Source organism: Neodiprion lecontei, chromosome 3 (genome assembly GCF_021901455.1).
Source record: "Neodiprion lecontei isolate iyNeoLeco1 chromosome 3, iyNeoLeco1.1, whole genome shotgun sequence".
NCBI lineage: Eukaryota > Metazoa > Arthropoda > Insecta > Hymenoptera > Diprionidae > Neodiprion > Neodiprion lecontei.
Genome location: NC_060262.1, coordinates 25,171,367 through 25,198,220, shown reverse-complemented (window position 1 = coordinate 25,198,220; position 26,854 = coordinate 25,171,367). Strand labels below are relative to the sequence as shown.

General features: G+C 41.6%; 1 protein-coding gene and 1 long non-coding RNA gene across 7 annotated transcripts in view; one reads left to right on the top strand and one right to left on the bottom strand.

Annotated features, from left to right (window-relative positions):
* The window catches only part of LOC107222777 (tubby-related protein 4), a 45,922-nt gene that overhangs the window by 16,090 nt on the left and 2,978 nt on the right, over window positions 1–26,854 (top strand). For 4 of the 6 annotated variants that reach the window (XR_006903617.1, XM_046735937.1, XM_046735936.1 and 1 more), the window contains exons 3-11: window positions 15,802–15,984; window positions 18,246–18,353; window positions 19,304–19,469; window positions 20,324–20,595; window positions 21,274–21,362; window positions 21,454–21,588; window positions 23,155–23,554; window positions 23,766–23,943; window positions 24,675–26,352. Coding sequence is in view for 5 of the 6 variants with exons in the window: in XM_046735937.1 (XP_046591893.1) it covers window positions 15,802–15,984; window positions 18,246–18,353; window positions 19,304–19,469; window positions 20,324–20,595; window positions 21,274–21,362; window positions 21,454–21,588; window positions 23,155–23,554; window positions 23,766–23,943; window positions 24,675–26,352 (3,209 nt within the window). In the remaining variant the exon portion in view is untranslated. Of the gene's footprint in view, window positions 1–15,801; window positions 15,985–18,245; window positions 18,354–18,380; window positions 18,974–19,303; window positions 19,470–20,323; window positions 20,596–21,273; window positions 21,363–21,453; window positions 21,589–23,154; window positions 23,555–23,765; window positions 23,944–24,674; window positions 26,353–26,854 lie in introns of those variants that run through there. The other 2 variants (XM_046735938.1, XM_046735939.1) reach the window with 2 other exon arrangements.
* LOC124293742 overlaps window positions 18,303–26,854 on the bottom strand; it is a 96,927-nt gene continuing 88,375 nt past the window's right edge. Inside the window, exon 5 of the long non-coding RNA XR_006903622.1 lies at window positions 18,303–18,367. This is a non-coding gene — a long non-coding RNA (uncharacterized LOC124293742). The remainder of the gene's footprint in view (window positions 18,368–26,854) is intronic.

Sequence of the window (26,854 nt, the reverse complement as noted above, 5' to 3'; positions counted from 1 at the left end):
ATAAAAAAGATAGAAAAAAATAAACTTACGGATATGGGCGGAAAAGGCTCAGTTATATGGAACAGCTTTCGAAATATGTTACCATGCTGCATTATTTCAATCAATTATTTACCACACATTATATTCCAACATATCATAGCTCATTTAATTTGTAAATACTCCGATTCGAATTGTTGTTGAGGTATTTAATTGAACGAAAAAACAAGTTACGTAAAATCAATACGCGTTCTATGATTTAATAAACCGAGTACGCTTCGTTTCATGATATATAATATTTATGTTATGAAAAATCGAGGTCAAGTAATTTGTGTCGATGAACTGCTGTTCGTTAAAATTGAAGAAACTAGTAGACTTCGATACTTCAACATGGTGCTAGATAATGCAACTCGCTCAGATTATGAACCCGTTTACTTTAAAATGAAAACATTGACTCAAAATGCCTTTAGTGAGTAAAGAATGATGCTGCCTTTTTCTGTTTCTGCATTTTTTAACCGGTCGTCCGTACACCTGATACATCTTCAAGCACAGGATATGAAAATACAATTCGGAGGGTATTTTTTCAGTGATTTAACAAAATGTTCAGCCGACAAGTGTCTTCACAGTGCTTTCCCAAAGTTGATTCACCATTTCCAAGCTCTACTCAAACTAATTTTTTTTCGATTCAACCTGATCACGTGTTTTCACAGGAATCAATTAGCAGTTTGATAATTAAATACATACCTGAAAGTTTCAAAATCATTTTGCCGCATTTGGGGGAAAAAATGAGCTTTTTAATTTCCTGCACGATAAACGTGAAAGTTTGAGACGGCAATCTCCGTGGCGTTCGAACCTTCCACGTCTTTTTTGGCGACGAAGCCAGCGTGCAGGGAAAATTAATTTCACCTATGTATTCACGTTCCTTAGCTACGTCGAAATTTTATAACAAACGTTCAGCGAAGCTTGCCGCATACATGCGAAACGAAACGCGAGCAGACGTTGCTTTACGACCAAGCGCGTAGGAAATTTTATTCAGATTAGCTAGAATATGCGAAAGAAGACCAACAAAATTTGAATTATTCAAGAGGCCTCACCCATGTCGGTTATAGTTCTCGCACTCGCTCCCCGCAATTTTCTTGAAAAAATAAGGCCAGTCTGTTTGGATTCGGGTTACAGGTATCTTTTGTCCCGTCCTATAGAGCCTCGTATCGTTCCCCCGTCATTGAGTTTCACCATGAACAACTCCGAATATGAAATGTAATTTCATTCCACTCCCTCACTGGGTCTGAATTCCATTTTCAAGTAAGTACTCTGCTCTTATTTCGTCAAATAACTCTTCAGTTTTGAGTCCTTAGATAGATTATCCTGGGAAGAGAAGAGTGTAAATGGAATTGAAAAATTCCAACCAATTGTCACTCTCAAGATTGAACATGCACTACAAGTGGGTATATGCGAAGTTATATTCGAACTCTACCCCTCCGGAAGTTTGATTTCGGAAGGTTATTGAGAAGGAAAGAAGCCAAACAAGGTGACAAATTCCTAAAATTGAGCGAAAACATGAATTCAAAAGATTCGGATTATCTGAAAGTAAACAGACTGAACAGCGAGGATAAAAGAAAAAGGAATTCTACTTGAAATCGGATTATCGAACGCCAGCTATCTGTTCGGTGGATAAAAGTTATATCGCAATCTCGCAGACGGCAGGGTTTAATTTGGTCATAGTCTGGTTCAACCTTAACTTCACATTGCAGCTAGCGCGCTAGTACTTTGATGTATACTTACGGTGATCCGTGAATTCTTTGAGTATATATATATGGGATTCTGGCTGATGCAATAAGAAAATACTAAGGCGAGTCAATTTTCTCGTGCAAGGGTAGTTTTCCAGTTACGTGACGCCGGAGCCAATTTTGGTACGGTCTTTATGGAGGGTTGGCTGCTAGATGCAGACATTCATTCGCGTTATATACACCACTGCTTTCGCCTACACGGAAAATATGAGGAAAAATGCATTACTGCAGGCTTCATCGTCTCAGGGATATTGATGGACGCGTTGCCATTGGCTCACGATAGTATCGACGCATAGAAACAATAACACGATGACGGAGTTCAAAGCGATTCGAAATGGGATTTCTGCTTCAGGCACCGTTTCGTTTAATCCACAATATATGATTCATCCTGAAATCGTATTTCTCTTGATTCACGAACAGTATTCTGGTTTTTTTTTTTATGCTTTCAAATGTTTATTCAGATACATTGTAATTTCCCTCCGATACATGCAGTCAACGTCGGAGTTGCGATTTGTCCCGGACTCTCTTAATACATCAAACGCGCAGTTATTTGTAAAAAATCGTTCAACGCTGCGCAAAATTAATCGAGGAATGTAGAAGTATAATATTTTTTGTGCAATAAAATTCGAACATACGTTATAATGCCTCGAAATATCCGGGTGATAAATTGCATGCACGCATGCAAATATTTATCAGAAGCATGAAGATAATTTATAATTTTCATGGTTGAGCATTCCATTACAACGCTTCTTTAGAAGTTGTAATGAACCACCAATTATATCGTGTCCCTAAAATTACGAATAAATTCTGTACCCGCCAAAATTGCAATTTGCATTGAGCGTAATGTGACGCGGAAACTTATGAAAATTTCTTTTGTCACGGCTGTGCAGCGAGTTTCATAGAAAACTACCACTAACAATAAAACAAGGTGTATTCGCAGCATCTCACATCATCTGTTAATAAACCTGCAGAACTGCGCGAGAATGAAGCGTCAAAAATGAATGGATTTCGGATTTCTTTGCGACCGCAGTTCGTCATCGCGTGAAGACGACAAGGGTTAGCGGAGGTATATATTAAGACGGTGTCAAGCCAGTGTTGTCGAGATGAAAGGCTTTACGCTTTCGGGCGTGAGCGAAACAGGAATACAGCAATAACGGGCGGAAAGAGACGGCACATCGGCAGTAGTCTTCCGGCCTTAAGCCGGTGTTATTAATATACGGGCAAGACCACCCCATATTTCGAGACTCATCGATTTAGACGCGGCACTGGCAAAGCTTTTTCGCACGAACTCGATGCACGAAAGCTACTCGTTTAGAGGCTATTAAAATTCAAATTGAACCACGTAACGACGCGACGCTGCTTCGTATACGTATAATACCTTACAGGCTGATCGATAACGTCGCCGGGGTGGTGGTACATCGATGCCCGTTTGATCATTCATTAGCAATGCATGAACGCAGGGTGGTATTGGGCGTGTGAATTAAACTCGCGGATAACGCATATTCTGACCTCAACAATTTATTTACACCCATGTGTTATTTCTAATTCTGTGTTTACTGTAGTAAAATGCTGCACGAGTCATGTAGATTCTTAAAAACTCCCTCCCTCCCCCCCCCCCCCCCTCCCCCCCTCGAAAAAACCCCTACAGGGTGGTTTTATACGTTTCAAATTTACTTATCTCTCTGGTTGGCAGGTCTTACGCGGCAGCGTTGTTCACGACAGAACGTAGTAGTATTTCCATGTGTTATCGGATTAAGGGTAGGTACCGATAAGCTGCTTAAGGGAGAGATTACGAGACAAAGACGGTCGGGCCGAGACACCAGCTAACAACCAGCACACGTACTCCGAAGTGATGTATGCGTATGTGTTTGTGTACTGAGAGCCAAGTAATCGTTTCGAGTTTAAAAACGGTACGATTTAGTGGAGACTGCAGAATAACAATACGCGGTGCGCATGCGTTCTGGAAAATATGTTTAATGGAGGTGAGGTGGCATATTCGACGATTGGAAATTTACATATTGCAAAATACTTCTTACGGAGTGTATTAGGATATACGATTTAGAAAATCGTACTAATTATACGCCAAATCTTGGAGCTTTTCAAAATCTCATTGTAGTGGTAAAAATTGTCACCGTTACTTCGACTACACTGAGAATTAGAGAGATTGGCGCATACTGTGATATTCGTACTTGTTCAATCGAGGAAAGCGATGAAACGTACGGCAAACTGAATACTTGATCTTTCTTCTTACCGCAGAGGAATATATTTCTTGTACGACTTCAGACCATGCATGTCATTTACACCAGACCGGTTATAAAATCGGTAGAAGCCACGCGATCGGAGCGTGTGCTGCACGTTTTTATAATATTCCTGTTTGATAGATCAACCGCATGTCTATTAGAAACTTATATCTCGTCATATATGTACTTCGCTGTTCATGAACCGGATAGGTAGGTGGATGGAATCTAATATTTATGACCCTGCAAATAGACGGTGGTTCAATTGTTAATTAGGCGAGGAGTAGCTGTCGTATTTTCACCCCAACTTCGCCAATGATGCCATGTGAGGACAAAGTAAAGGTGGATAATCCCGGATGAAGCTTTTAGCAGTTCATTTGTGTTGCAGTTAACTCATTTGTTCGGAGTATTCTCGGGATCTCAAAGGTGCTTGCAAAGTTTACTAAATATTAGTACGAATACTATCCAAAGTAGTGAAGTTTAATGAAGACAATATAAGTAATGAAGAGTTGTTGCGAAACGGGTGAACTGGTTTTATACAGAGACTGTAAAAGTTTTGTAAAATAATTACCAGATTTTGCCGCATGATTACTTTCTGAATTTCATTTCAAATCGAGACCACACATCTCGAATCTTCCAGTGTAATTATGGTTTCTGGCCCAATTCAAACGAACCAGTTTTTTCCGACATTTTTCCACCCTCGAGTATATAAGAAACGAATACACACTCAGGTCCCCGAACTGGTTGTACAATTGATCCATATTTAGTATGGAAAATATAAAGGGGAGGATAAAACTTGAGAAAAGAAACGAAATCGCGGAGGGTGAAATATACCTGCGCCCCCAAAGTGGCAAGAAAATCGAAAGGGCAAGCGGGACAACGGGTTGAATCTTGGATGTGGCGTTCCATCAACGCAGGAAAAGCAGAGCACTTTGTCCGGTAATTGCTCAGGAGCGCGCGAAGCATCGCTGACGGATTTCCCGTGGGATTCCGATGCTCGGGGTGTGCGACGCCTTGTTAGCAGTCCTCGACGTTTTGTGCCGAAGGTAGGATTAGGAGCTTCTCTTATATCCGAGGAGATAAGATCTGGAAACTGGGAGGGGGGTTTCATCGACGCAGAGCAGGAAAAGTTCCCTTCTCTCTTTCTTTCACTCTCTTTCTCTTCTTGTCTTCGCGAAATTTCCGCTGATGATGAATAACCCAGATGCCGGATACTCGCCTGGTAATATGTATATTTCAAGGCTAAACTTGTAAGTTTTTTTTCCACCAGAGACAGAGATGCGTCCTTTCGTGAGACAATTTATGACGTTCATAGATTAATTGAAGAACGTCAAAAAAAAAAGGGTTCTCGGATTTCCCCCGTTTTCACTCTCTTGTTCAGCTCAAGTTGACATTTTTTTTCTCGGCATGACATACCGCTGTCGTATTCTCGTTGTCAATTTTATCCTTGTTATGGAATGCGAAAGTAACAAGCGTTTTTCGGAGCCTCACGGCTGTCTAGCCATAAAACACGAGATCACGTTTCATTCTCAGAATTAGTCGACGAGTTTGCAACCAAATTAGGTACTGGTGACAAGGACTGTGGGACTCTAAGTGAAGTCGAAATATAAACCAGCTCGGGCTTTGACCCTATTTTTGAAATGAATACTCGGACGAGAATCATTAGTAAAAACTGAGACTAATACTTTTCGTTCATACGACACAAGGTGTCTAGGAATTGCATCGAGAAAAAAAAAGGTGGATGTAAAAATTTTCCACACACCGGAAGAATCATATTTATCGGTCAGGGTAAAGTTGAAAAGTAGTCGAGGACCCTACAGCAACCATAAATAGAAAGTTTTCTCCGTGTAAATTTAAAAAACAAAAACAAAGATGAAGATAATTTATCAATTCAGACGAAACTGTAAACTGCGACGGTGACTCTAAGCGATATTGATTGTGAGATATGTTTTCTGGAATTTCCAGGGGACCTCTACGTTCTGGTAAATTTTATGAAATGCTAAGGAACGCGTCAAGAGTCGGCCATCTACCAAGCGCGGCGTTGCGGTATGAAAATATCGCTTGTCTCCGAACGAGCACACCTAACTTTATGGAAATATTACGCAAACAGCTCGCGGAGCGACAAACCTAACTTAGTTAGCCGGTAGGGTGAGCTTGCAAAAGTACGTCGGCAGCGAAGTCGAGCTTACCTGACTGGCCAAAAAGCGTCAAATTTTATACCTCTCATATAATATTCGTACGGCAAATGAACCGAATGGTACAAGCGCAGGAAACAACTTCTCTCTACTCGTTCACAGTTTATCGCCGTTTATGCACGTATACCAGAAGGCCAAAAAAGCCTTTAGTTCTGATCGGGACCGATCTCCTCTCGTTCACTTCAGACCTGTAATGTATTCCTTTGAGCGGTTCGTCAGTCAATATGATAATGCCGGCATGTGAACTAGGAGAAAAAAGTGTACGTTCGAGGTACTTTAACCAAAACTGCTTCGGTAAGCGCTTCCTCTATATCCCTGATTCACGACTAGACTCGTTTCACTTGATTTGATCGAAACTTGGCTGTCGTCGTGCATCCGGCAACTTTTTAAACCGACATTTTGTAGTCTCTGTCCTTTCAGGGCAATATTGCATCACCGATTCCGCAGTTTCATAGTTTTCGACACGTGTCGTTGTTCGGTCCGCAAAGCCAGTGAGTGCATCAGCACTGCCAGCTTGGAAAAGTTAACGACCAATTAGAAACTTCTCGAAGCACCAAGTCGCGACGAAGGATCTCGCGCGTGGCATAATCCGTTGGCAAACTACAACTCAAAAAATACCGGCAGAGAACTTCCGTCCGGTGTTTGTCGACCACCCCGCGGAAGGATGAGGATTTCATGGAACGTCTGTTACGGTGCGAATCAGGGTAAAAGCAGCTCCCAGCCCTCCGCTGTGCGTCGGATTCGAGTTCGACTTCCAGTTTGAAGGTGGTGGGTATCGATCTGCTACGCAGTGCTGTTTTAACCCAGTGGTTCTCACCGCTCCACCCGACCTACGACGTCCCTGGAACAGCAGGGGATCGTCTTTCCCCCTTTACTTTCGGGCAAGTTGTTGGCTTAGTTTGCGGTCAAAGGGTCTGCGGTCGGATGTTTTGTTAATATTTGCCGAGATGATTTTACGACAAGGAGAAGCGGCCGATACTCGGATGTGATTTTTTCTTTGCCAATTTGCTTATACGTTCATCGCAGAAATCGATATCGGTATATTACTGATGCAGACGAGGTGAGCGAGGAAATCTTCCATTTTACACAGTTAGCATGAACTTCTATTAAAGGGAACGCAGATCGTCGCGATTGCATTCACAATCAATGGTAAAACATGTCCCAAGATTTTCCGTAGCTGCTGAGAGTGAAAATTTAAGGTACTGTAAGATATACGTTATACCAATACAGGTGCGATTAGATTCGTGTGCCGTGGTTGCAGGACGTTCATGAATTACGTAAAGTTGTTTCTCTGGTATTTTTACCTCGTCCGTTTTAGCCTCGTTCGGTAAGGTCGAGCATTCCTTATTCCACGATCGAATTTTTTACTTATTTCACTTGCTGCAATTCACTTCCTATTAAATCAAGAAGATACTTGCAATTTATTTCGTGCGCTGAATCTCGGATGAAATTAGTGTGTTCGGGACTACAAATCAATCAGTCTTTTCATGATCTGTTTTAAATTCATCGATAATATTGCTAAAAGGCGAACAATGGTATGGATGAGAAGAAGTAGGTAGCAATAGGATAAATGGCTGGCTAAAAACAGTGATAAATGGCTGGTGATTTTAGAAAAGAAATAAATAGAGTATCGACCTGCAAGGGTGCTCGAAAGTTTCTCCAGCCTTTATAGAGGTACATGGCTACAGTATAAAACAGTGAGGGAATAACTTCCGAATGCGGCGGACTCTATCGATGACTAACTGTAAGCGCATTTCATGGATCACATTGCACGTGATGACCGATGATATTTGTGGCATCGGGACATATGTAATATATAGGACCGATTGTTAACTATTTATCAAGTAATCCTTTTTATTACATCCGTAACGCTACAGAACGTATATTTCTCGCGTTTATTCCAACGATTCGATGTATTCGATCCTAAAATATACATTTACAATCACCTTGTGTTATGAGGCTATGATCGGGACTGCAAAAAAATTGGATTTCGAAAATTGTATTCTCACGTTACCGACAATGAGCAATCGGTTATGTAACGAGAATCATTGGATAAAAATCTAGTCGGTCTTTTCACTAATTTCGAATTCATTTGATTGAAATAGACGCTTGTTGATTGAATATTGAATGAAACTAAGCTTCAACTATTTGGAAAAATAAATCATCAATTCGTTTTATGTCTGAGTATATATCATTGGCATGCATGACAGAGACGTTTTTGCTTTTCGGTCAAAGATACTCTTTCTCACCCTGTTCAATTTCACTTTCATGTTGAGAAAAGCCGCGGATATATCGAATGCACCACAGCGCGTCAAAGGAGATTAAATTAGCTTTTATCGAGCGTATAGATAGACGCTTGAAGTTGAAAAGTCGTTTATATTCAATTCTCGAACGAAAAATTTGGGTTTCAATTTCGCTTAAGAGTTTTCGCGGTTATACGGCTTCCCCACCACCTGGGCAAAACGCGTGTTGATATTGCTTTGTGTAATTAAACAGTCAGAGCTCTCGCCTCGGGACAGGGATGCGAGACTTCGAGCCGGGAGGGGTTGCCTCAAGAAGGAAACGGAAGGGAGTGCAGCAACAACCCGCAACGTCGAATTTAGGGTTGCCGTTACAAAAACAAAGGGTTAAATTATACATGATCTACAGGGCTGAATACGCCGGATACAAGACCCATATCCTAAATCAAAATTCAGAACGTACCGAATCAACATACCTGCAGGACAACACATAGCTCGAGGTGAATTGAATCGCAGCAGGAAAAAATTTTCCAACATAGAAATCCGCCCGGAGTAAGTTGTAGAAATGAATATGAGGAAATTCTCGTAATGCAAGTTTAAAAATATCGACAATTTTAGAAAAGGTTTCATCGTTAGAACGTTCATTGTAATTAAACTCCGGTGTTTTTCATCCGATTCTAAAGTTTCTCGGCTTATCTTGTCTAGGATAGATTATTTATGCAGAGATTACATGAAGAAAATTTTACGAACAGTTATTTTTAAAAAACAAAAATAGATTTCTCTAACAATAAGTACGGTACAGCGGATGTCCGTCAACAATTACATTTCCACTGTACAACCACACTATGATGTAGCGAGACTTCTTGAATGTTTTTTAAACGATTTGTAGGGATCTAATCAGCGAGAAAAATGAGAATAAGAACACTGAAATCGGATCGAAAACATAGAGCTTAATCATTTTGAACCATCTAATTGTAAAATTGTTGGTATCTTGCAATTAGCTTCGTTTACACGTGTTTTACTCAGATTTATTACTCTATTAAATATCAGGGATGCAGTTTCATTCGTGCTCACTGTTACTAGTAATATTGCTGTAGATTTTGGAATGATTTTTTCTTTTTCGTAATTTTCGATTCAGACAAGGAGTCTGAACCGAAAGTCGTACACGCACCAGACTTACCTACACGTCTCTCCAGAATTATGCAACGTAATCGCGTAAATTCTGTAGTTAGATACTTCAATACCTAAAAGATAGCAATCAGACCGGCGGTATGCGGCCACACCCATATACCTGTAATATTCGGTTCGTAATACGTTGCAGGGTTAACCAAGCATGAGAGTAAAATTGCCTCCGGTAGTTGTAAATTTCCATACAGCCGGAATAACCCGCCTCGAATCGGTCAGTTATGTGCATATACGTGCATTTACGTACGTAGGCAACGTCCGCAATGCCTGTAGCCATGCATGTTTACCTGGTATACAAAAGACGCGAACAAGGGATGTATTTACATGCTCGTAAATCGTATACATATCGCGAACTTCCTGCAGCATGTGCAAACAAATATAATTGTCCGCAGATTCGGAACGTTGTCTTCTCAGAGTGGAACTCGAAAATCGGATTTCGAGTGAAGGATTTGTGTTCTTTTGGAAGAAACCTTCGTGTACATGGCGTTTTGCAAATTGGTAAAACAAAAAATTAATATCCGAGGTTTCAAGTAAGACAAGAAATTCGAGTTAGGTTCATCGTGAACACAAAATTTGCTGTTTCCTGAAGTGATAATTTGAAGCCGAAAAATCGATCTCCAACGTCGTGGAATATTCAGTGACAGAAGAAACTTTTCTTGTTCAGTGAATTTGAACGTCTCAAACTTTTAGCCCCTTTCCATGAACTCTGAAAATTGATATCGAAGTTATTCTCGTCCAAATAACGACATTCACTTTCATAGCTCCTGATCAGTTCCCCATTCTGGTAGAGAATTTTAACGACACACCTTCTCGTAGTCTTCAGAAGCAGCGGTGCAGTGCTGAAAATCAATACACTTATTGCAGTGCACGCGCGGATGAATGAGGTAAGCTGATCGGCTTTACTCGAATGGCCTTCGAGGTCGGAAGGAAACGACAAGGGCACCGGAAAGATGCACGGTAGATTCTAGAATCTCTTGCGCGTTTTGAGAATACCATTTACTCCGTACATTTCATCCGGTTTCACTATTATGACCAAGTGAGCGATTCTCAAAGCGATTGCGACGGTGATTGAGAAAACTCCGAGGAAAATGAGACGTACGAGCGCGCAGCTATTTCCCCGCAGACATTTACGTTGGACTACACGAAAACGAAAACATATCACCCTCTGGGTTGTACATGCTGCAAGAATTACGCGAGGGTCAACGTGGGAAATTTAAGGTTCGGAAAAGGTGCCCGCACAGTGCTGGTCTATTATCGTCCCGCAGCGAGTAGCCGGAAAAATCTGGTCAAAGTTCGTTGGGGAGGCGCTCTTTTGCCGGCTCCTTCAGATCAGAGCAATCATTATCGGTTTTCACCCGTCAATCACTTTGCCGTTGCTGCTGCTGCTGGTGCGGACGGCTTTTTTCACATCCTGGATTGACTGGGGGACTTTCTCTTCGCTACGATCGAGCTTATTCCATGTACGGCACGGAAAATCCAATCCGCGAACGCCCGAGGCCTGAGATAATGATGATCAATGGTAAATTAAGTTTCGGAATATATTTTAATACGGTAATTCATACGCCTTTGGCCCTCCTTTGGGAATTTTAGCGGCGGGGAGGTTTAACCTCGCCCTCCCACCGCCTGTAATCAAGTCTCCAATATAATCCTGCTGCAGGATGGTGGTTTGTGCATGTATTCATCGCGTACTCCACTCAGGAATCGAGCGAGATGACCCGGTTGATAAAACGCTCCTTCCTCGCCGTCGTTTCCTTCCAACAGTATCCGGCTTTCACGGAGTTAAAAGGCGTCACAGCGCTAACGCTGGACGTGCAAATAAATCTGAAAGCCCACCGAGTAGCCGACTAAAGCCACTGCCGCATTGGGGGGCCTGCATTAATTACATTACACACCTGTCGTAGTTCTTCAAACATTGCATAATTATGCACAGATTTGAGCAGACGGCTGAAAACATGAACGAACGTTTAGGAATTTTTACATCGACAGCCAATTAATCAATTAGATTAGGATTTGATTGATTCCAGAGATTGAGATTCGTATACCTCATGTTTTATTTTCATTTTTATTAAAACAAATTGAAAAGAAGCATTGTTAATGACAAAAACGTCGACCACTTGGTTCGGTAACGTATTTTGCGGTGCCCAGTCAGTGATATCTTAAAATCGGCTCCATCGATTCACTTCAAAGTTGGAAACAGTATTTTTTGATATTTCACCCTCTTTTCCACGATCCAACATTGTTATTTTTCATTTTTTTTCTTATTTTTTTTTTTTTATTTTAATCAAAATCCCGACCGTTCGAAGTTGAAAATTCGATTGCCGTTCCGTAAGTCGTATAACATTTACAATTGAATGTTCTGCAGTACGGTAACTGGCTGGCCTTGAATGACGAGCCCGCCAAATATTGCTGAGCTGGCACGTTGCTGCATCGCGGTTGTTGAATGCACCTCCGCAGTGCTGCAGCGGTAAGTATAATACCACAGAGGTGCAGGAGCTGCAGACTAGAAGACTTGGTTTAACATCATTGATTTACACGGAGGCTTATAAGCCGACGTTGCAGCTTCTGCAATTTTACCGCAGCCTGCATTGCATGGATTTTCCACAGTCAACTTTCCGGCTCATTACCTTCCCGATCGTGAGTGCCAATCACGCACGTTGGATGACTTTCGATCACGTTCCTTCGTTTCCTTGACATTTTCGTTTGGAATTTGCTCAAGTTTGGCACGCGGCGTTTTTGGTACGAAACAGGCTAATTAGGCACGTTATAATGATGATAATAATAATTGTATCCAATTGAGGGGGATGTTTCGTTGCATGGAATTTGCGTGCCGGTGAATAATAATTCACTCTACAATTCGTAATTGCGAACGGCGAGTCGGACTGCACGAGGATGTAATATTTTAGCGATTTTCTCCCGAAAGCTTTTCGGTCGTAAAACATCTCGTGTTTCCTGCTTTATGTTTTCTGAGAACACTTACCAACTGCAATGCAGAGTTTATACACCACTCGCGCGATTTCCCTTCACGTGCCGAATCGAATTACTCCAATATTTATCCCACTGGTCTTCATATCAGGCTCGTTACAACCGCAGAACTTCTCTACTTTATATGTACATGCCCCTAAAACTAATTTTGCTGCATCACGGTGAAATTAAAGCCACGTACAGTAAGTCGAAATTGATAATCATTAACCGAAAATTATACGTTTTGAGGTCCAAAATTTATTATTTTATGAATGTATTGAAGGAAGAAGTAAAATTGAACGTCTTCTTTCGCGCTTAAGGGTATACGTGATGGCCATACACTGGTTAAAAATAATTATGACACCAATTGTCTATGATTACTATATATACTTTCTATTTACAAATTAAATATGGTATGATTTTGCGTAAGATATTAATGTATGCTCTTTGTGACTGTCTATTTCCAAATGGTGCCTTCAAATTTATCGAAGTGCCTCCATGGGCGAAGTTTAACCTAGGAGATGGGGGAATTCACTTTGAACATAAACGTATAGATAACACGGTGTATACTTTCGAATTCCAGGTTCGACTGCAACTTGGTTCGTTAAAATTGGATTTTTCGGTATATTTAATATGATTTTGCGTTTTAACTAGAAGTCCGGGTAGGGAACTCGGGTTTTAATTAATTGAAACTAATTGTGACCAGCGCACAGTGCTAAAACTAGTTTCTACTATAGTTCCAACGGATCTCAGGCTTCACGATGAAATCTGTGGAGTAGGGACTTTACGAATTTACCTTAACTTTTAATGGGAAATCGAGAAGCTGGAGAACTTCTGCTGACTCAACTTAGTCTCTCTGATTTCAAAACAATAAAAAGTATACTTAGTATGATCTTCGGTACTCTAGACTTGATACAGACGTCGATTGATATGATCTAGTTCACCTTTGTACAATTTCCGTGATGAACTCGAGTGACAGAATATTTTGCACAGACTTAAGTTATTATTCGAGTCTTCTGCAAGCAATACCGAAATATAACGAAGTAATTCAAGGCAGCTCAACCTTAATCTGAGCGAGGTACAAACTGGGGGTTGTTTAAATACAAGTTTTGCCAATCGGTTGGTAAATATTGTCCGTCGACAATTTGGCTCGTGAAGATTATCCGACGAAATATTTACGACATTTGAATGTCATCCTGAATCGCACTGCAAATCTCATTATGCTGAATGTCATTTCGAATAAATTCATTGTTGATTTTGCACATTTGTATCCTTGATGAGGAGTTGAACAATTTAACTGTCAAATATTATCTTCATATTTATAACTAGATATTTACAAAGGGCAAAATTTTAGAGAGAAGTATTCGTAATTCGGGTTTTGCAATTCACTCTATTGGTATGCGGTGTCAATTTATTATGCAGAAATTGTTTCAGTACTCGCTTAGGCAGGAAATATAAATATCAGAAGACTGGGCCAAAAAAAACGAAGAATTTTTTTTTCTAATGGCACTATAAAAACATTGTTCATGACGACAAATAAAAATTATCCTGAAAGTTTGAGCCCTTAATATTGATATCAAGGGGTGTATCGTTACAGCTGTTGATTTTTTAACAGTTCGACAATTTTTTTGTTTGAATACAATTTCAACGTCGAATAACTTTTAAAGGAATGAATTTCATGAAAAATGTTAAGAGAACTTTTTTGTAGAGCATCAAATTTCCCACAAAAATAATGGTTTGATCTATGAAAATATTGATTTTTCTGGTAATTACAAAAATCAAAAATTCAAACAAAAATTTGAAAAAACAAATCAATATTTACGGCACGATTACAAGGAAACGGCTCGATCTACGTCGATTTAGTAAGAGAGCTTTTTGTAGGAAATTTCATTTCCTTCAAAAATATGGATTGATAAATTTTTTCAGATTGATAATTGACGGATTTTGGGTAAAAAAATGCGGTTACTGTTAAAAAATCAATAGCTGTAACGATACACCCCTTAATATTAATATTAAGGGCTCCAACTTTCAGGATAATTTTTATTTGTCGTCATGAACAATGTTTTTACAGTACCATTAAGAAAAAAAATTCTTCGTTTTTTTGGCCCAGTCTTTAATAAATATCAGCAACTTTACACGATGTTTTAAATTTCAGAGAATCCGAGCGGAGCTGAGAAAATTTTGTGCGCTGTACAATTATGCTGATGAAACCAAATTTCCACAGATTCGTTGCGGCGTGACTTCAATCTCTATCTTTTATACGAATTCAGATAATGAAGTGGCGACGAAGCAAATCAAAATGTACGCTCGGATCCCTTTTGCAAGAGTCGTCGAGCATGATAGACCAAAGAATTCAGTCAATTTGAAGAAGCGAATACAAATCTCGTGCAAAACACCTTTGTCATTCTCTGCAATGATCAAATTCACGTTTTTTGACTCTCGATCGGGTCGATCAGCTCATTAAAATTCCCTGATTTCCGTTTCCGAGTTCGTAAGTTTTTTCGGTGATTTCAGGCGAGGCGAACAATCTTCTGCGCCAGCGAGTCTTCTTTGTCGAATTTCGACGAAACTTTTGTCTCATACATTCTAAACAGGTTTTTGTCAGCGGCAAGCCAATAAGAAATTCCGGTATTCGTCGTAGCTGAAAGTTTTGGTCCTGATTATCTTTCAGCGAACTAAATGGCTTTGACTTGAAAAGAACAACAGGATCTGCTGTTTTAAAATGTCATTTTCGAAAACTTATGCGCAACGTAACAGAGTGAAAAAGGAACGCAAAAAGTTCGAGTTTGATCGTCTAATCAATGGTTAAAACTGCGCGTTGTCTGGCAGGAATTTCAGACCTCATAGGGCTTATAGATTCAAAGCTGTTCTTTTTACAAATTCGCCAATAGACCCCGTACATGGCCCTTGGAGTACATCGAGTACCTAGACCTAGTCAAAGTTAGCTCGTTGATCCGAATTAGCGGGATTACGCTAACGAGAATTTAATTATAATCTAAGTAGCAGCGTCCCTCTGGTCTCGTCATCTAAGTGTTATACCGAAGTGAGTGAAATTTATTCTAATTCCAGGCATTGCCGTCACCTCTGGGTGGGCGTTTGATAACACTAATTCAATTAATTAATATTATTCAGTAATCCAGAAATTCCCTGTCTTCCTGATTATTCCGCTATTACGAAGATGCAAAATCTGACGTACGTAAATTTTTACACGTATTTACAGGTGATCATGGTCAAGTGGAACGAACCCTATCAGAAATTGGCGTCTTGTGATAGCTCGGGGGTGATTTTCGTGTGGATAAAGTACGAAGGAAAGTGGAGCATCGAGCTGATAAATGACCGAAGTACACCGGTCACCTATTTCTCCTGGTCTCACGACGGTCGAATGGCCCTAATATGTTATCAGGTAACAACCTATTCTTACACCGAGACAAATCTCTTGTTGGGTTTACTATACAGTCTTTAACTATTTCGCTTTACTTGTCAGTGTAACAGAGAAATATAGTTCGAGGTACAAACCGAAAATTATTTTTCCAACTGTAACTAGAAAATCTGTGGTAAAAGTTACTATTCTTTTTTATCATATTTTCTTGCAGCAATTTGATGTTGGTGCAACAATAGATTTATATTAAAAAGCCTCATCGAACGAATCCAATGGAGTAATTACCAGAAACGTAGTATGTAGCTACTGGTAACTGTAATTACAGTAAATAGTTACTTGTATCGCATTTTCTTGTGATTTCAACAATTTTCAAACGATTATTGTAACGATGGCCATTGTGCTATAGAATTTTCTAGTAACTATAAAAACTAATGTTTTTCTCAGTCTGCCGACATTAACATGTATGTTTTTGTAGGTACTCCCATATCTTTTCGAAATGCTACATTGAGCATAGCGGAATACATAATTCACAAATCCAATTTTCCAGCCGTAATTTATTACCAAAATTGAATATGTTTGTATTTGAACGTAAAATCAGTTTCTATAACAGACGGGAGGCTAATTATAAATTTAATCTGTACTTTTTTACATTTGTCCAAAATCATAGCCCGCGCGGTCAACAAATTTCAGTAGAAAGTTAGCTGCATAAATTATTATACGGATTTGTAACACACCGTGAATAAGGGTCGGATACTTTTAAGACCTACGCTCGGTTGGTGATTCTGCACAAGCTCTTCTATGCCTTCAATTATAATCTTCAATTTGCTACCGCCTTATTCTTTCACCCGCGCCTTGATTTATCGCTCAACTTGGAACCTGAGTGGAAAAATAATATATTATACCGATAGTTGATGCTTACTGCGGGCGTGTGATTTAATGTGTGTTGAGAGGTGTCATTATTACATAAGAGAAACACGAGCAATCGATAATTATTAACTGACAGCATACGTTTATATATATATATATATTATTATTGACATTGCAAATTACACTAAACGGTGTTATAACAATTTATGACTGCTGATAAGTTTAAACGGTTGAATATTTTACAGTATCATTTCATTCGTCGAACCAATAATAATGTATTCGTTGTATTTCGTCAAAAGTACGTCAATCACTTTGTGTCGGACATTTTTGATAAGGTCGTATAATTGAACGAATTACCAATTTCGAGGAATTTGTTATAAGGGGGAAAAATACGAGCGAGACGATTTAAGGGAGTCAAAGTTCGGTAATATACCGTTTCCCCGAATCCAAGCCATTGTTGGGCACCATATTAATATTAATGATTCGGTAGAAGAGGGAGTTGAAATATTCGTTGGAACTTTTGCGCTTTCGTGTAGCAAGCAACTCATAATTATACGTGATTAATAATAACGGGTTTTGATTAAACGGGCAACCTTTGACGCAGTATAACGAGTCGCATGCAAGAAACCGCGCTGTCGTGAAAATGCTATACCTTGCATGGAAAAATGCACGCGCACGCAGACTACACATGTTAAAAATTGACATTAAATCCTCACTAATACATTCCCTCCGTATATTCGCCTGAAGCTTATTCCCTGCACGCTGATCATAAACCTTTCAAATAAAATCTAATATCCTGGCCTTATTACCCACGATCGTAAAATTCAACTCTCGTAAAACCCATCTTCGAAATTTCTGCGAATATAACATGCAAATATACGAACGGTCATCTGTAAATTTACTATTATATTACTGTACGCTTCGTTATTAATGATTCCGAGCTCGGTAAAGCCGATAACCTTTCTTACCTTTGGCGATGAATATAAAGCCAGCGAGTTTTCGCCTTGTATAGTATCGTTTCGCAAAAGTCACGGGGGTACGCATAATCATCCGTAATCAGCAACGCCAGTTCCCGTTCGTCGTTAAACGTTGTAGCATGGCAAAAAGTTCTCCCTAAATTGTTAATTAACCTTTATCCCACGCGTGTTGTCCACCTTGGGTACTCTGCCCTATAGTCATTTGGCACGGCTCAAGTTACATGCGTCACGTTTTCCAAGCGATCTCAAGTTTCGCCGGGGGGAGACAAATTTCACTTTGACACCATACCTCGAACTCTTAGCGGGGTCGATGGAAGTTTTCAGGGGTCGTCTGACGATGTTAAATGAACACGTAACCAATGATAGATGAGTTTCAAATACGTTCTTTCACTAGTCGATTGAAGCATCTTCGTTGTACATGTTCACGTTACCTTTTCGCAGGATGGCTTTGTCTTAGTGGGCAGCGTTGCTGGCCAGAGATATTGGTCATCGATGCTCAATGACCAGGCAACCATCACGTGTGGAATTTGGACTCCAGACGATCAGCAGGTGACGTAAAATTACTGCAATCATTCATAAAGTGTACAAGAATTATTTAACGCTGATATCATTGAGCCGTTTTTATGTAGATCTGGACACCGACTTCAAAGGTAGTGGCAAAGTCATAACGCGGAAAGTTCGGTTCATTAGGCAACAAGCCATCGTACATTCCAATCTTAAACACATAATCCCAGTTTGTGATTGATGCAGGTTCGTGCGCGGTATTGTTAGCGTCGTTAACGTCAGGTGAAACAGAGATTCGGTTTGAACTGGGTCACGGAAACGCTTTGGTCTAGTGTCGCGTCGCGCTGCCACTGGCTGGAGTGATGACAAAATTAGGTTCAAGCTCAGTGGAGAGATGCAGACGCGAAGGTCAAAGCTCAACGGGTTAACGGGAGTATTGGTATTGTGCCAGGAAAAATAGAAGGAAATAACATGTATGGGTACATACATCGGGAGAAGAGAAATTGCCGGGGGAGTAATTGATGCCATCTAGATTTGGTCACCGATGAAACTCGCCGTTTCGGGGTTAAAAATTACAATACGGGACGAGGTCGCCATAACGCAATCGATAACCACGGCCACGGTCTGACACTGCAATGCAGCCTTGGCAGATCCTCGTAACTCTGGTAATAATGGACTATTATCCTGCGTCAGTCTAGCCGGCACATACTACTGCCATCGGTCACCTTTAATACGACAGGTTTCAAGGGCCGTCATGTGCCACGCCGATAATCGAAGAAGATGATGTCCGGAAGAATTCATGGAAGTTGAATCACCTTTTCGACGTTGTGGTGCTTTTGAGTCCGCATCCTTTGGAGGCAAAATTGTCATTCCTCGCGTGTCATGTGTTATTGAGCACATTCTTGACTGCACCGATTACAGACGGCAATAAGCAAACCGATGACACTTTGTTTTATCAAAACTGACAACCGAGACATGTGTTGTTGCATTTGCAGGTCTACTTCGGAACGACGGCGGGTCAGCTGATAGTGATGGATGTTCACGGAGCAATGGTGTCGGAGGTTCAATTGGCAGCGGCGGTGACGTCGATGGCTTGGAGTGCAGAGAAATTCAAAATGGAAGAAGGGGACGACGACGTAACCGGTAGCCAGTGTTCGCAAGGCAAGACGTAACCTTGATCTCAAAATTTGTCTATAACTACATGTAACTTCGCGCTGCGTAGGGGAAAAATTGCTCAACACGCGCTCAAAGCTCGACGAGTACGCAGAGGATGAATTTTTTTACGAGTCATCGATGATGCTTTGAGACTCAGAATATTCCGTCAGAATTTAGGCTCCCGGCATTTTGATACACTCACTGCAGTGGTCGCGGTTGTATGTCGTCTATTCACTATCTCACATTCTTTCGCTTCTTTATTGCAATACTTGTTTTATTGCATTCCATTCGGGAACGAAAAAGCTAACCCGATACAGAGAGAATGGGGGGAAAACGGCTAGCGGGGGATCACATGGATGTTTGAAAAAACGAGAGGAAAAAACCATCCTACCGTAGCCGATTTCACTGATACAATTTCATCCCGTTACGCCGGATTGACCAAGCCAGTTCACTCCCAATAACACATGTGTCGAACGTCCAATCAAGTTTTTGAGCATTCACTTTACCACTTATCGTTAGCTAATAAATCGATACTCCGCTGTCAGATCGTCGAAATCCGGATGGTGAAATATACCAATTCCAATTACGCCTCTCTCTGCCGATACGTGGCTCGAGCGGGATTCGGTATTAATTGCTAATGTTATTATATGCATCTGCAGAAAATAGTTGGATTTCAAAGCGATTTATTGCGGCTGGTAAAACATTGAAATGAGGTATAATTGGCTGGTTGAGCTCATTAATAATTCATCACACAAATTTGACGGATACCATTGTAATCAGAAATAGAACCAAAGTACAGGTAGAAGAAATCGATTAACCCTCCAAATGTATAAGCTTACAAGCCGGTCCTATAATTACAGACGAACGGAGCTACGTGTTGGCGGTTTGTCTCGCCGACGGAAATATCATCCTGCTGCGTTCCTTCGACGACGTTTCACCCGTGACGATACGAACAGGGTTGAGGTCACCTCTGCTTGCCGAGTGGAGCAATTCCAAGAAGCTTTTGGCAGTTGCTGGTATCAAGGATTCCGACCATGTTTTTCAACCCAATCCCCAGGAGTTCACGAATTTATTACAGTTCTACTCCGATACCGGCGTTCTGGTCTACACGACGGCGATACCGTACACGCAAGTAAGTCCCAGAGATCGCAGGATTCGAATTGATATCATCCCCGTCAAAGTATGAACGATTCGTTTCTACTTTTCGATGAGCGTGTAGCGTCAGGTTCGACTTGAAGGTATCCTGTCCGCTTAAAAGATTAAGGCTGCACTGTGCCGGAGTATCGAGAGATGCATTTGCGCCGATGGATTCTCACGGCAGAAGTTATCGTATCGATAAATCAGACCGCATCGTGTGTAATAAATACATTGTACACGACAAATGTAGCGGGAGTGGGTTCAAAACGGGTGAATTTACCGCTTCATTTAACGATAAAGAAAGTCTAAAATGCAGGATATACGACTTTGATTCCGATATAAAAATGTTTAGTACAGAACGGGGTCGAGGGTAATACTCTCCGACATGTTTCATTGCTGGAGCTTGAGGAATACTCGGTACGGTCGAAAACTCAATTCGCTCGTTCTTTGATACCGTGGACGTATCAAACGTTGCTCACTCAAGTGGAAAGGAAAAACTATATCCTTCACTATCTACACTGAAAGTTACACAGAATGTCGCGTCCGACGTTCTCGCAAAATTTCCGATAAATTCGCGTTCTTATATACAGATTCGCCAGAGAGGTTCCGGATCGCAATTCAATCTGGAACACGGCCCGATGGAAAAAGCACCTAATGTGTTTTTGTATTCTAGTGTCCGGTATCGGCGTTGACCTGGGGTCATAACGACAGAAGATTGTTCGTTGCAACAGGAGCGCGAGTCCACGCAGCTTGGGTATCTAGGTACGGCTTTGACGCAATGTCCACTGTGGCGCACATGTACTCTCTAATCTAGTCTAGTCTAATTTGCTTAACCTCTAATGCATGCTTGCAGACGGGTTGGTTCTCTCCAGTTACTCTCAAGGCTTGCTGTCCGCGCTGCTCTCTCCAGAGAATCCAGCGTGCAGCAGCTGCCTTTGCCTCCAAGACTGAGAGCCTTAGTCGCTGCCCTTTTCGCAAGCACCATAAGGTACGTGTCGACAATGGAGAAGTCACTTGTTGAAATTACAAATATACAGCTTTTGAAAAAAGGTGTCATTCGCAATTCGATCGTAACAGTTGACACTGTTTAAGATCGGATTCGTAATCCCATGAAATCAAGCAGACGTAGTCATTGAGACTGTCTGAAATGATACGACATGAGATTTATGTTGAAACATCGTGACAACATAAAACTCATAGCATTTGTCAACTATATCGCAAGTAAAAGGGACTCTTCGTGAGTACCCACTGAACATGAGCGAGAATATAATTTCACCGTAAAGCGAAAAGTGAATTTTTTGACATATTACCATGGTAATTTCTGAAGCACTGTGTAATTTTGACACAGTTTGTGAGAGGAATATTTAACGAAGGATAATTTCAGGTCGGGATGAGAGACGCGCGCCGGGTCATTGTCACTGATGTATCACTGTATTATTTGCTTCTGGAGGGGCGTAACACCCTCGCTCCAGTGTAACACCTAATGATCACTAATGCACACAGCAAACAGGAGGGATACTGTTTCATAGTAAAATCCGCAGCGGTGATATTGATCCTACGAAATCACGCGTGAACCTTGTACAGAGCAACAACTTATACAGAGCAAAATAAGAATAAAATCGCGTGTAAATATTTAATGTGAACATCGAGTATGGCACGACGTATACTGGTCTCAGCCTCGGGTTCGGGATATGAAACGAGAATTACCCGCCAGTGGAGTGTTAGCGCGGTTTGATGTACAGCGAATTTTCTTGTTAACAATAAGTGAAAATTACCACAGTAGTCCGAACCGGAACAAAGTGGATTCCAAAAAGTTGTAACTACATTTTTGGATGAACTAAAATTCATACAAAGAATTTCTAACCTCAGCTTTCGCGAACCGTGATGTTTGTCGTCAAATTCGAAACAGTGGGGTGTAAAGTTAAATGTTTGTTTCAAAGTTGTGCGCTGGTAGCTTTCATACGAGAATGAACGCGGAGTTTATATTACATTTCGCATTAGTATGCGCATAAATCGAGTATTATGAATATGTGATTCAACTTGAACAATTGCACGAGTGTGAAATTTAAATAAGTTACTAGAATAAAAATCTAACAACGATGAGTTATTGGATTTCGTACAGTCTTCAAACCCTAACAGACTTGAAGGTTTTTTACAAGGAAACTTTCTGGTTGAACGCAAACATTATTTTATAATTTTTAGTTTCTTGATGTACTCGTTATCTCGAGAAAAACTGATGAGAATTTTAAATTTTGGCATCACATACATTTCGACTGCACGGTTTTACGATATCAGATTCGGATTCAGTGATGTTGATGATTGTAATTTAAAACGTAAACTAATTAATTTTTAGTAGGTATGGGATTTCGCCTCCAACTGACGATATAATAATTTTTATTTGTCGTAGCATGAAACCATAGAATGGCTATTAAGACTGAAATTTGCCATTCCGTGACGTTGGTAAATTTAAAAAAATGATACTTTTTAAGGCCACCTTAAATGGAAAAAAATTAAAAACAAAGATCTTGATAGAAAAATTTGGCATGATCCGCAGATGCTGCGTACCCGAGCCGAGAGAATTGCGGCGTTTCGTATCGCGTCCGCCTCCCGGGGGTGGCCGGCTTCACTGTACGATGCTTCGGCACGCCGGTGAGCCAGCGCCGTGTTACACACTGTACTTGGAGTATCTCGGAGGCTTAGTACCACTGCTCAAGGGTAGAAGGACGAGCAAAATTCGTCCAGAGTTTGTGATATTCGATCCGCAAAGTCAAGAGACGCTACAGACGACAGATTTTTCCACGCAGTATCAGGCTTACAGCGACGGCTCTGACACCGAAAGAGACACTGCGGATTTGTGCGGATCGCCGAGGAACAGAAGAAAGAACAGAAGGAGGCGGGAGGAAAAACCCGTAGAAGAAACCGACGACCTCGCGTACGTCGACACTCTGCCTGAGGTGAGGGATAACCTTCTATAAGTATACAGTAAAATGTGAATCCACGGGGTTCGATTTTTCAACCACCCTCGATATTCGTGTTCATGCATATAAAGCCGCAATGAAATTCGGGGCAGTCATTGAAATCCTGTGATGTTCCTAATCGTTTGAATATCTGTAGAGATTCGTATTCTTTTTGTCAAATATTCGCGACGACCTTCTCTGATTTCAGCACGCGAGATTGGTGGAAGTTACGTCAAACATTTGGGGGACCAAGTTCAAGATTCACGGACTGACCGACTCCGTTCCCGCTAACTTGGGTCAAGTTACATATCGAACGTCTCTCTTGCATCTGCAGCCAAGACAGATGACACTGGTCATGACTGAGTTGAGAGATGATGTACCGGCGGGTAAGGGAGTCGATTTTAGTCAAGGGGACTAGGAATGTCGCGGAAATTTATTACTACGGAATATGAACATCAATTTCCTTTCTGTTAGTAGCTGGAGGAAAAATCGTAGTTAATGTTTACCGATTGACCGTTAAAAACCACATTTCAGATAATTAACACACGGGCAGTATGACATAGGTCAACATATAATTTCATGGTTCAACCAAACCGATTGGTTTATATCGTAAGGCTGAAGGCACACCGTTTGTTCGATTTCACTTAGTAATGCGCTGTTCTCCTGAGAAAACATGACATCTTCGCTTGAGTACGGGGATATTCTTGTTGTTTATTTTTGATAACATGTGCAAAGTAACGACACATTTTCTTTCTCAAGTTCCCATGCTCAAACGGAAATGGCATGTTTTCTGAAGAAAAAAGTGGCTTTTGAAGTGAAATTGGACCAAGCTTCACCCTTACGACAATCAACCGGCTTGCTGAAAAATGGATCTGTAATGTGCCAACTTGTGCAACTACCTACCGCCGATGAGTTCATCACGTAAAATTTGGTTTTTGATATTTAAACAGCATACATCATCTATGAATTTGTTGAAATTGTCAGAATTCATAGTGCCTAGAAAGGAAAATCGATATTTGCACCCTATAGTAATTAGTTTCCGCTATATACTGGTCGCCTTAATTTTACCTCTGCTGTCAGTCTCTGTGACGACCAGAAATGTGACATCCGTTTACAGGTCCAGACCCGACTTTCAATCCGAACCTTTTCTCCGAGGATGAAGAAGAAGTGTTCCAGGAGCCGCAGGGAAGCTCACGCGGTAGTTTGGAGGCCCAACCGCCGCCAATCGCCCCAATGACCCCGAGGAATTCCCGACTGAACGCGAATCGTCCAAAATCGCAGATTTCCAACCAATTCATAACGTCGGAAGCTCTTTCGCCGGCGCTCGCGCGGGCCGAGAGTTACGAGGACGAATTTTCGTACGTCGATTTGCAGGACATGGTGAGCTTCTGCGAGAACCTCCGAGCCACGTCCGGTAACACGTACAGAACACCGCCGCGACACAACTCGCCGAGATGCTGCGACGTCCCGACGTTACAGTCTCCGAAAAACGCGGTAGCGCCGACGCAGACCTTGATAGCAACCTCAAACCCGAACACGGACTACACGGGTAACATTCAAAGGGTAAAAACAGCGCTGGCTGACCAACAGACGAACATGGCGACGAAAAAGGATATCGAGAACAACAAAATGAATCAAATATCAGACGAGAAGTCGAGCCTGACCTCGAACCCCGGTAGCGTCATCCCCCTCTCGATCCAGGGTGGAGGTAATTTGGGCTCGGGTTCTTGCTCACCGAGTACAATAATCAACGGCTTAAGCAACCCCGTTAACTGTCCCCCGGGACAGTCAATATTCCTGAACGGTTTAAGCGGCATCGGAGGTTCAAGTGGCGCAGTTCTGCAGGCAGCTTCTAACATCCAAAATTCCGGGATTCAGATGAGTCAGATGTCGGTGCATTCTAAGAACAGTCTGAACTTAGCGGGTAGCGTGAACGGCTCCACTGGGCTCGGCTGCTCGAGCGGAAATTTGAACGGCATGCCGACGAATTCGAAGAGTGCTGGGAGTGCGAATGGTCGGTGCAACGGGCCGGGTTCACCGACTTGTTCAGGCCAAGTGCATGTGGCCCAGAGTCAGTGTCCATTGACAACTAGTCAACCGAACGGCGGCCAGCAGAGTTCCAAGAGAAAAGACGCGAAGCCGCAGGGTTGCTGCGGAAAGTCGAGCCCTGGAGGAAACCAGGTGGGAATAGCGCCGGGAAAATCCGAAGAGCTTCGGTATATCGACGAGGAGAATTCCCTCGAGTTGGGCACTGTTCAGTTTCGGACCGTCCATAGAACTCCGACGGTGGTTAGCATCGGACCACTTTGTCTCGCTGACCCGATAGTGAGAAGCTGCAGCGTCGGCTATCTGGACTTGGTCGACGCACAGTTGGTGCCTTGCGAGGTGGCGCTCAGGATGCTACGGAAAGAAGCGCCGAACAAGAGACTGGTGCTCGTTTCTCGGAAGACCAAAAAGAGACGGAAGAACAAACCGCAGACCGAGATCTCACAGCCGAACAGAAAACCTCCGAGGTTGAAAAACTGCGGTAAATCGCGCAGCTTAGACTCCAGCGACATATTTCCGAGTACCGAACAGATCGCCACAGTGCCTCAGCTGCCCGAACACCTAGAAGAGGCTTCGAACCCCGAATCTCCGGAAAGCAAACACGTTGAGGCCGTCGCGGATCTCGTCGAGACCACTCCTCCTACTGAGGCCAATTCTAAACGCGAAAAGGCGGATACTGAGCTCCCAGAAACGCCCGAAGTCATACCTGAAAAGCCCGCCAGATTAGAGGCTTGTCCGTCTCCGGTCAGGTAAGACATTGTCGAAAGAAGGAACAGTCTTGATCATCGTACAGGATGAGAGTGAAATCGTGGAACAAGATCAATCGTTTTCGAGTGTAACGTTTCGACCCAAACTGAAGTCCTCCTGAGTCTTTTACACTATCAACACAAAGAATTTATGATTGAAATAGAAGACGAGTGGCAATTAATGTTTGAGGAACGCTGAGCTGTGTCCTCGTCTAGATTGACAATGTATACGTGTCACATTGAAGGATGTCATGTTAAAAATAAAACCAATAATTCACTATTTTGCACGCTATGAAGGAACCCGCAAAGGTCGCAAGAGGTATTTGGGCAGCTCTATGAAGTGTAGAAATCCGAATCTTACATAGTCGTCCTCTAGTCTTGAACAATGATCATAAGTTTTTTGTGTTGACATAATGAAGGTAAGCCGACCGAAACGTTACACTCAAAAATGTTTCAGCTTATTCCTATATTGAATGTCCTTATTCACTCGATGTTCTACTCGACT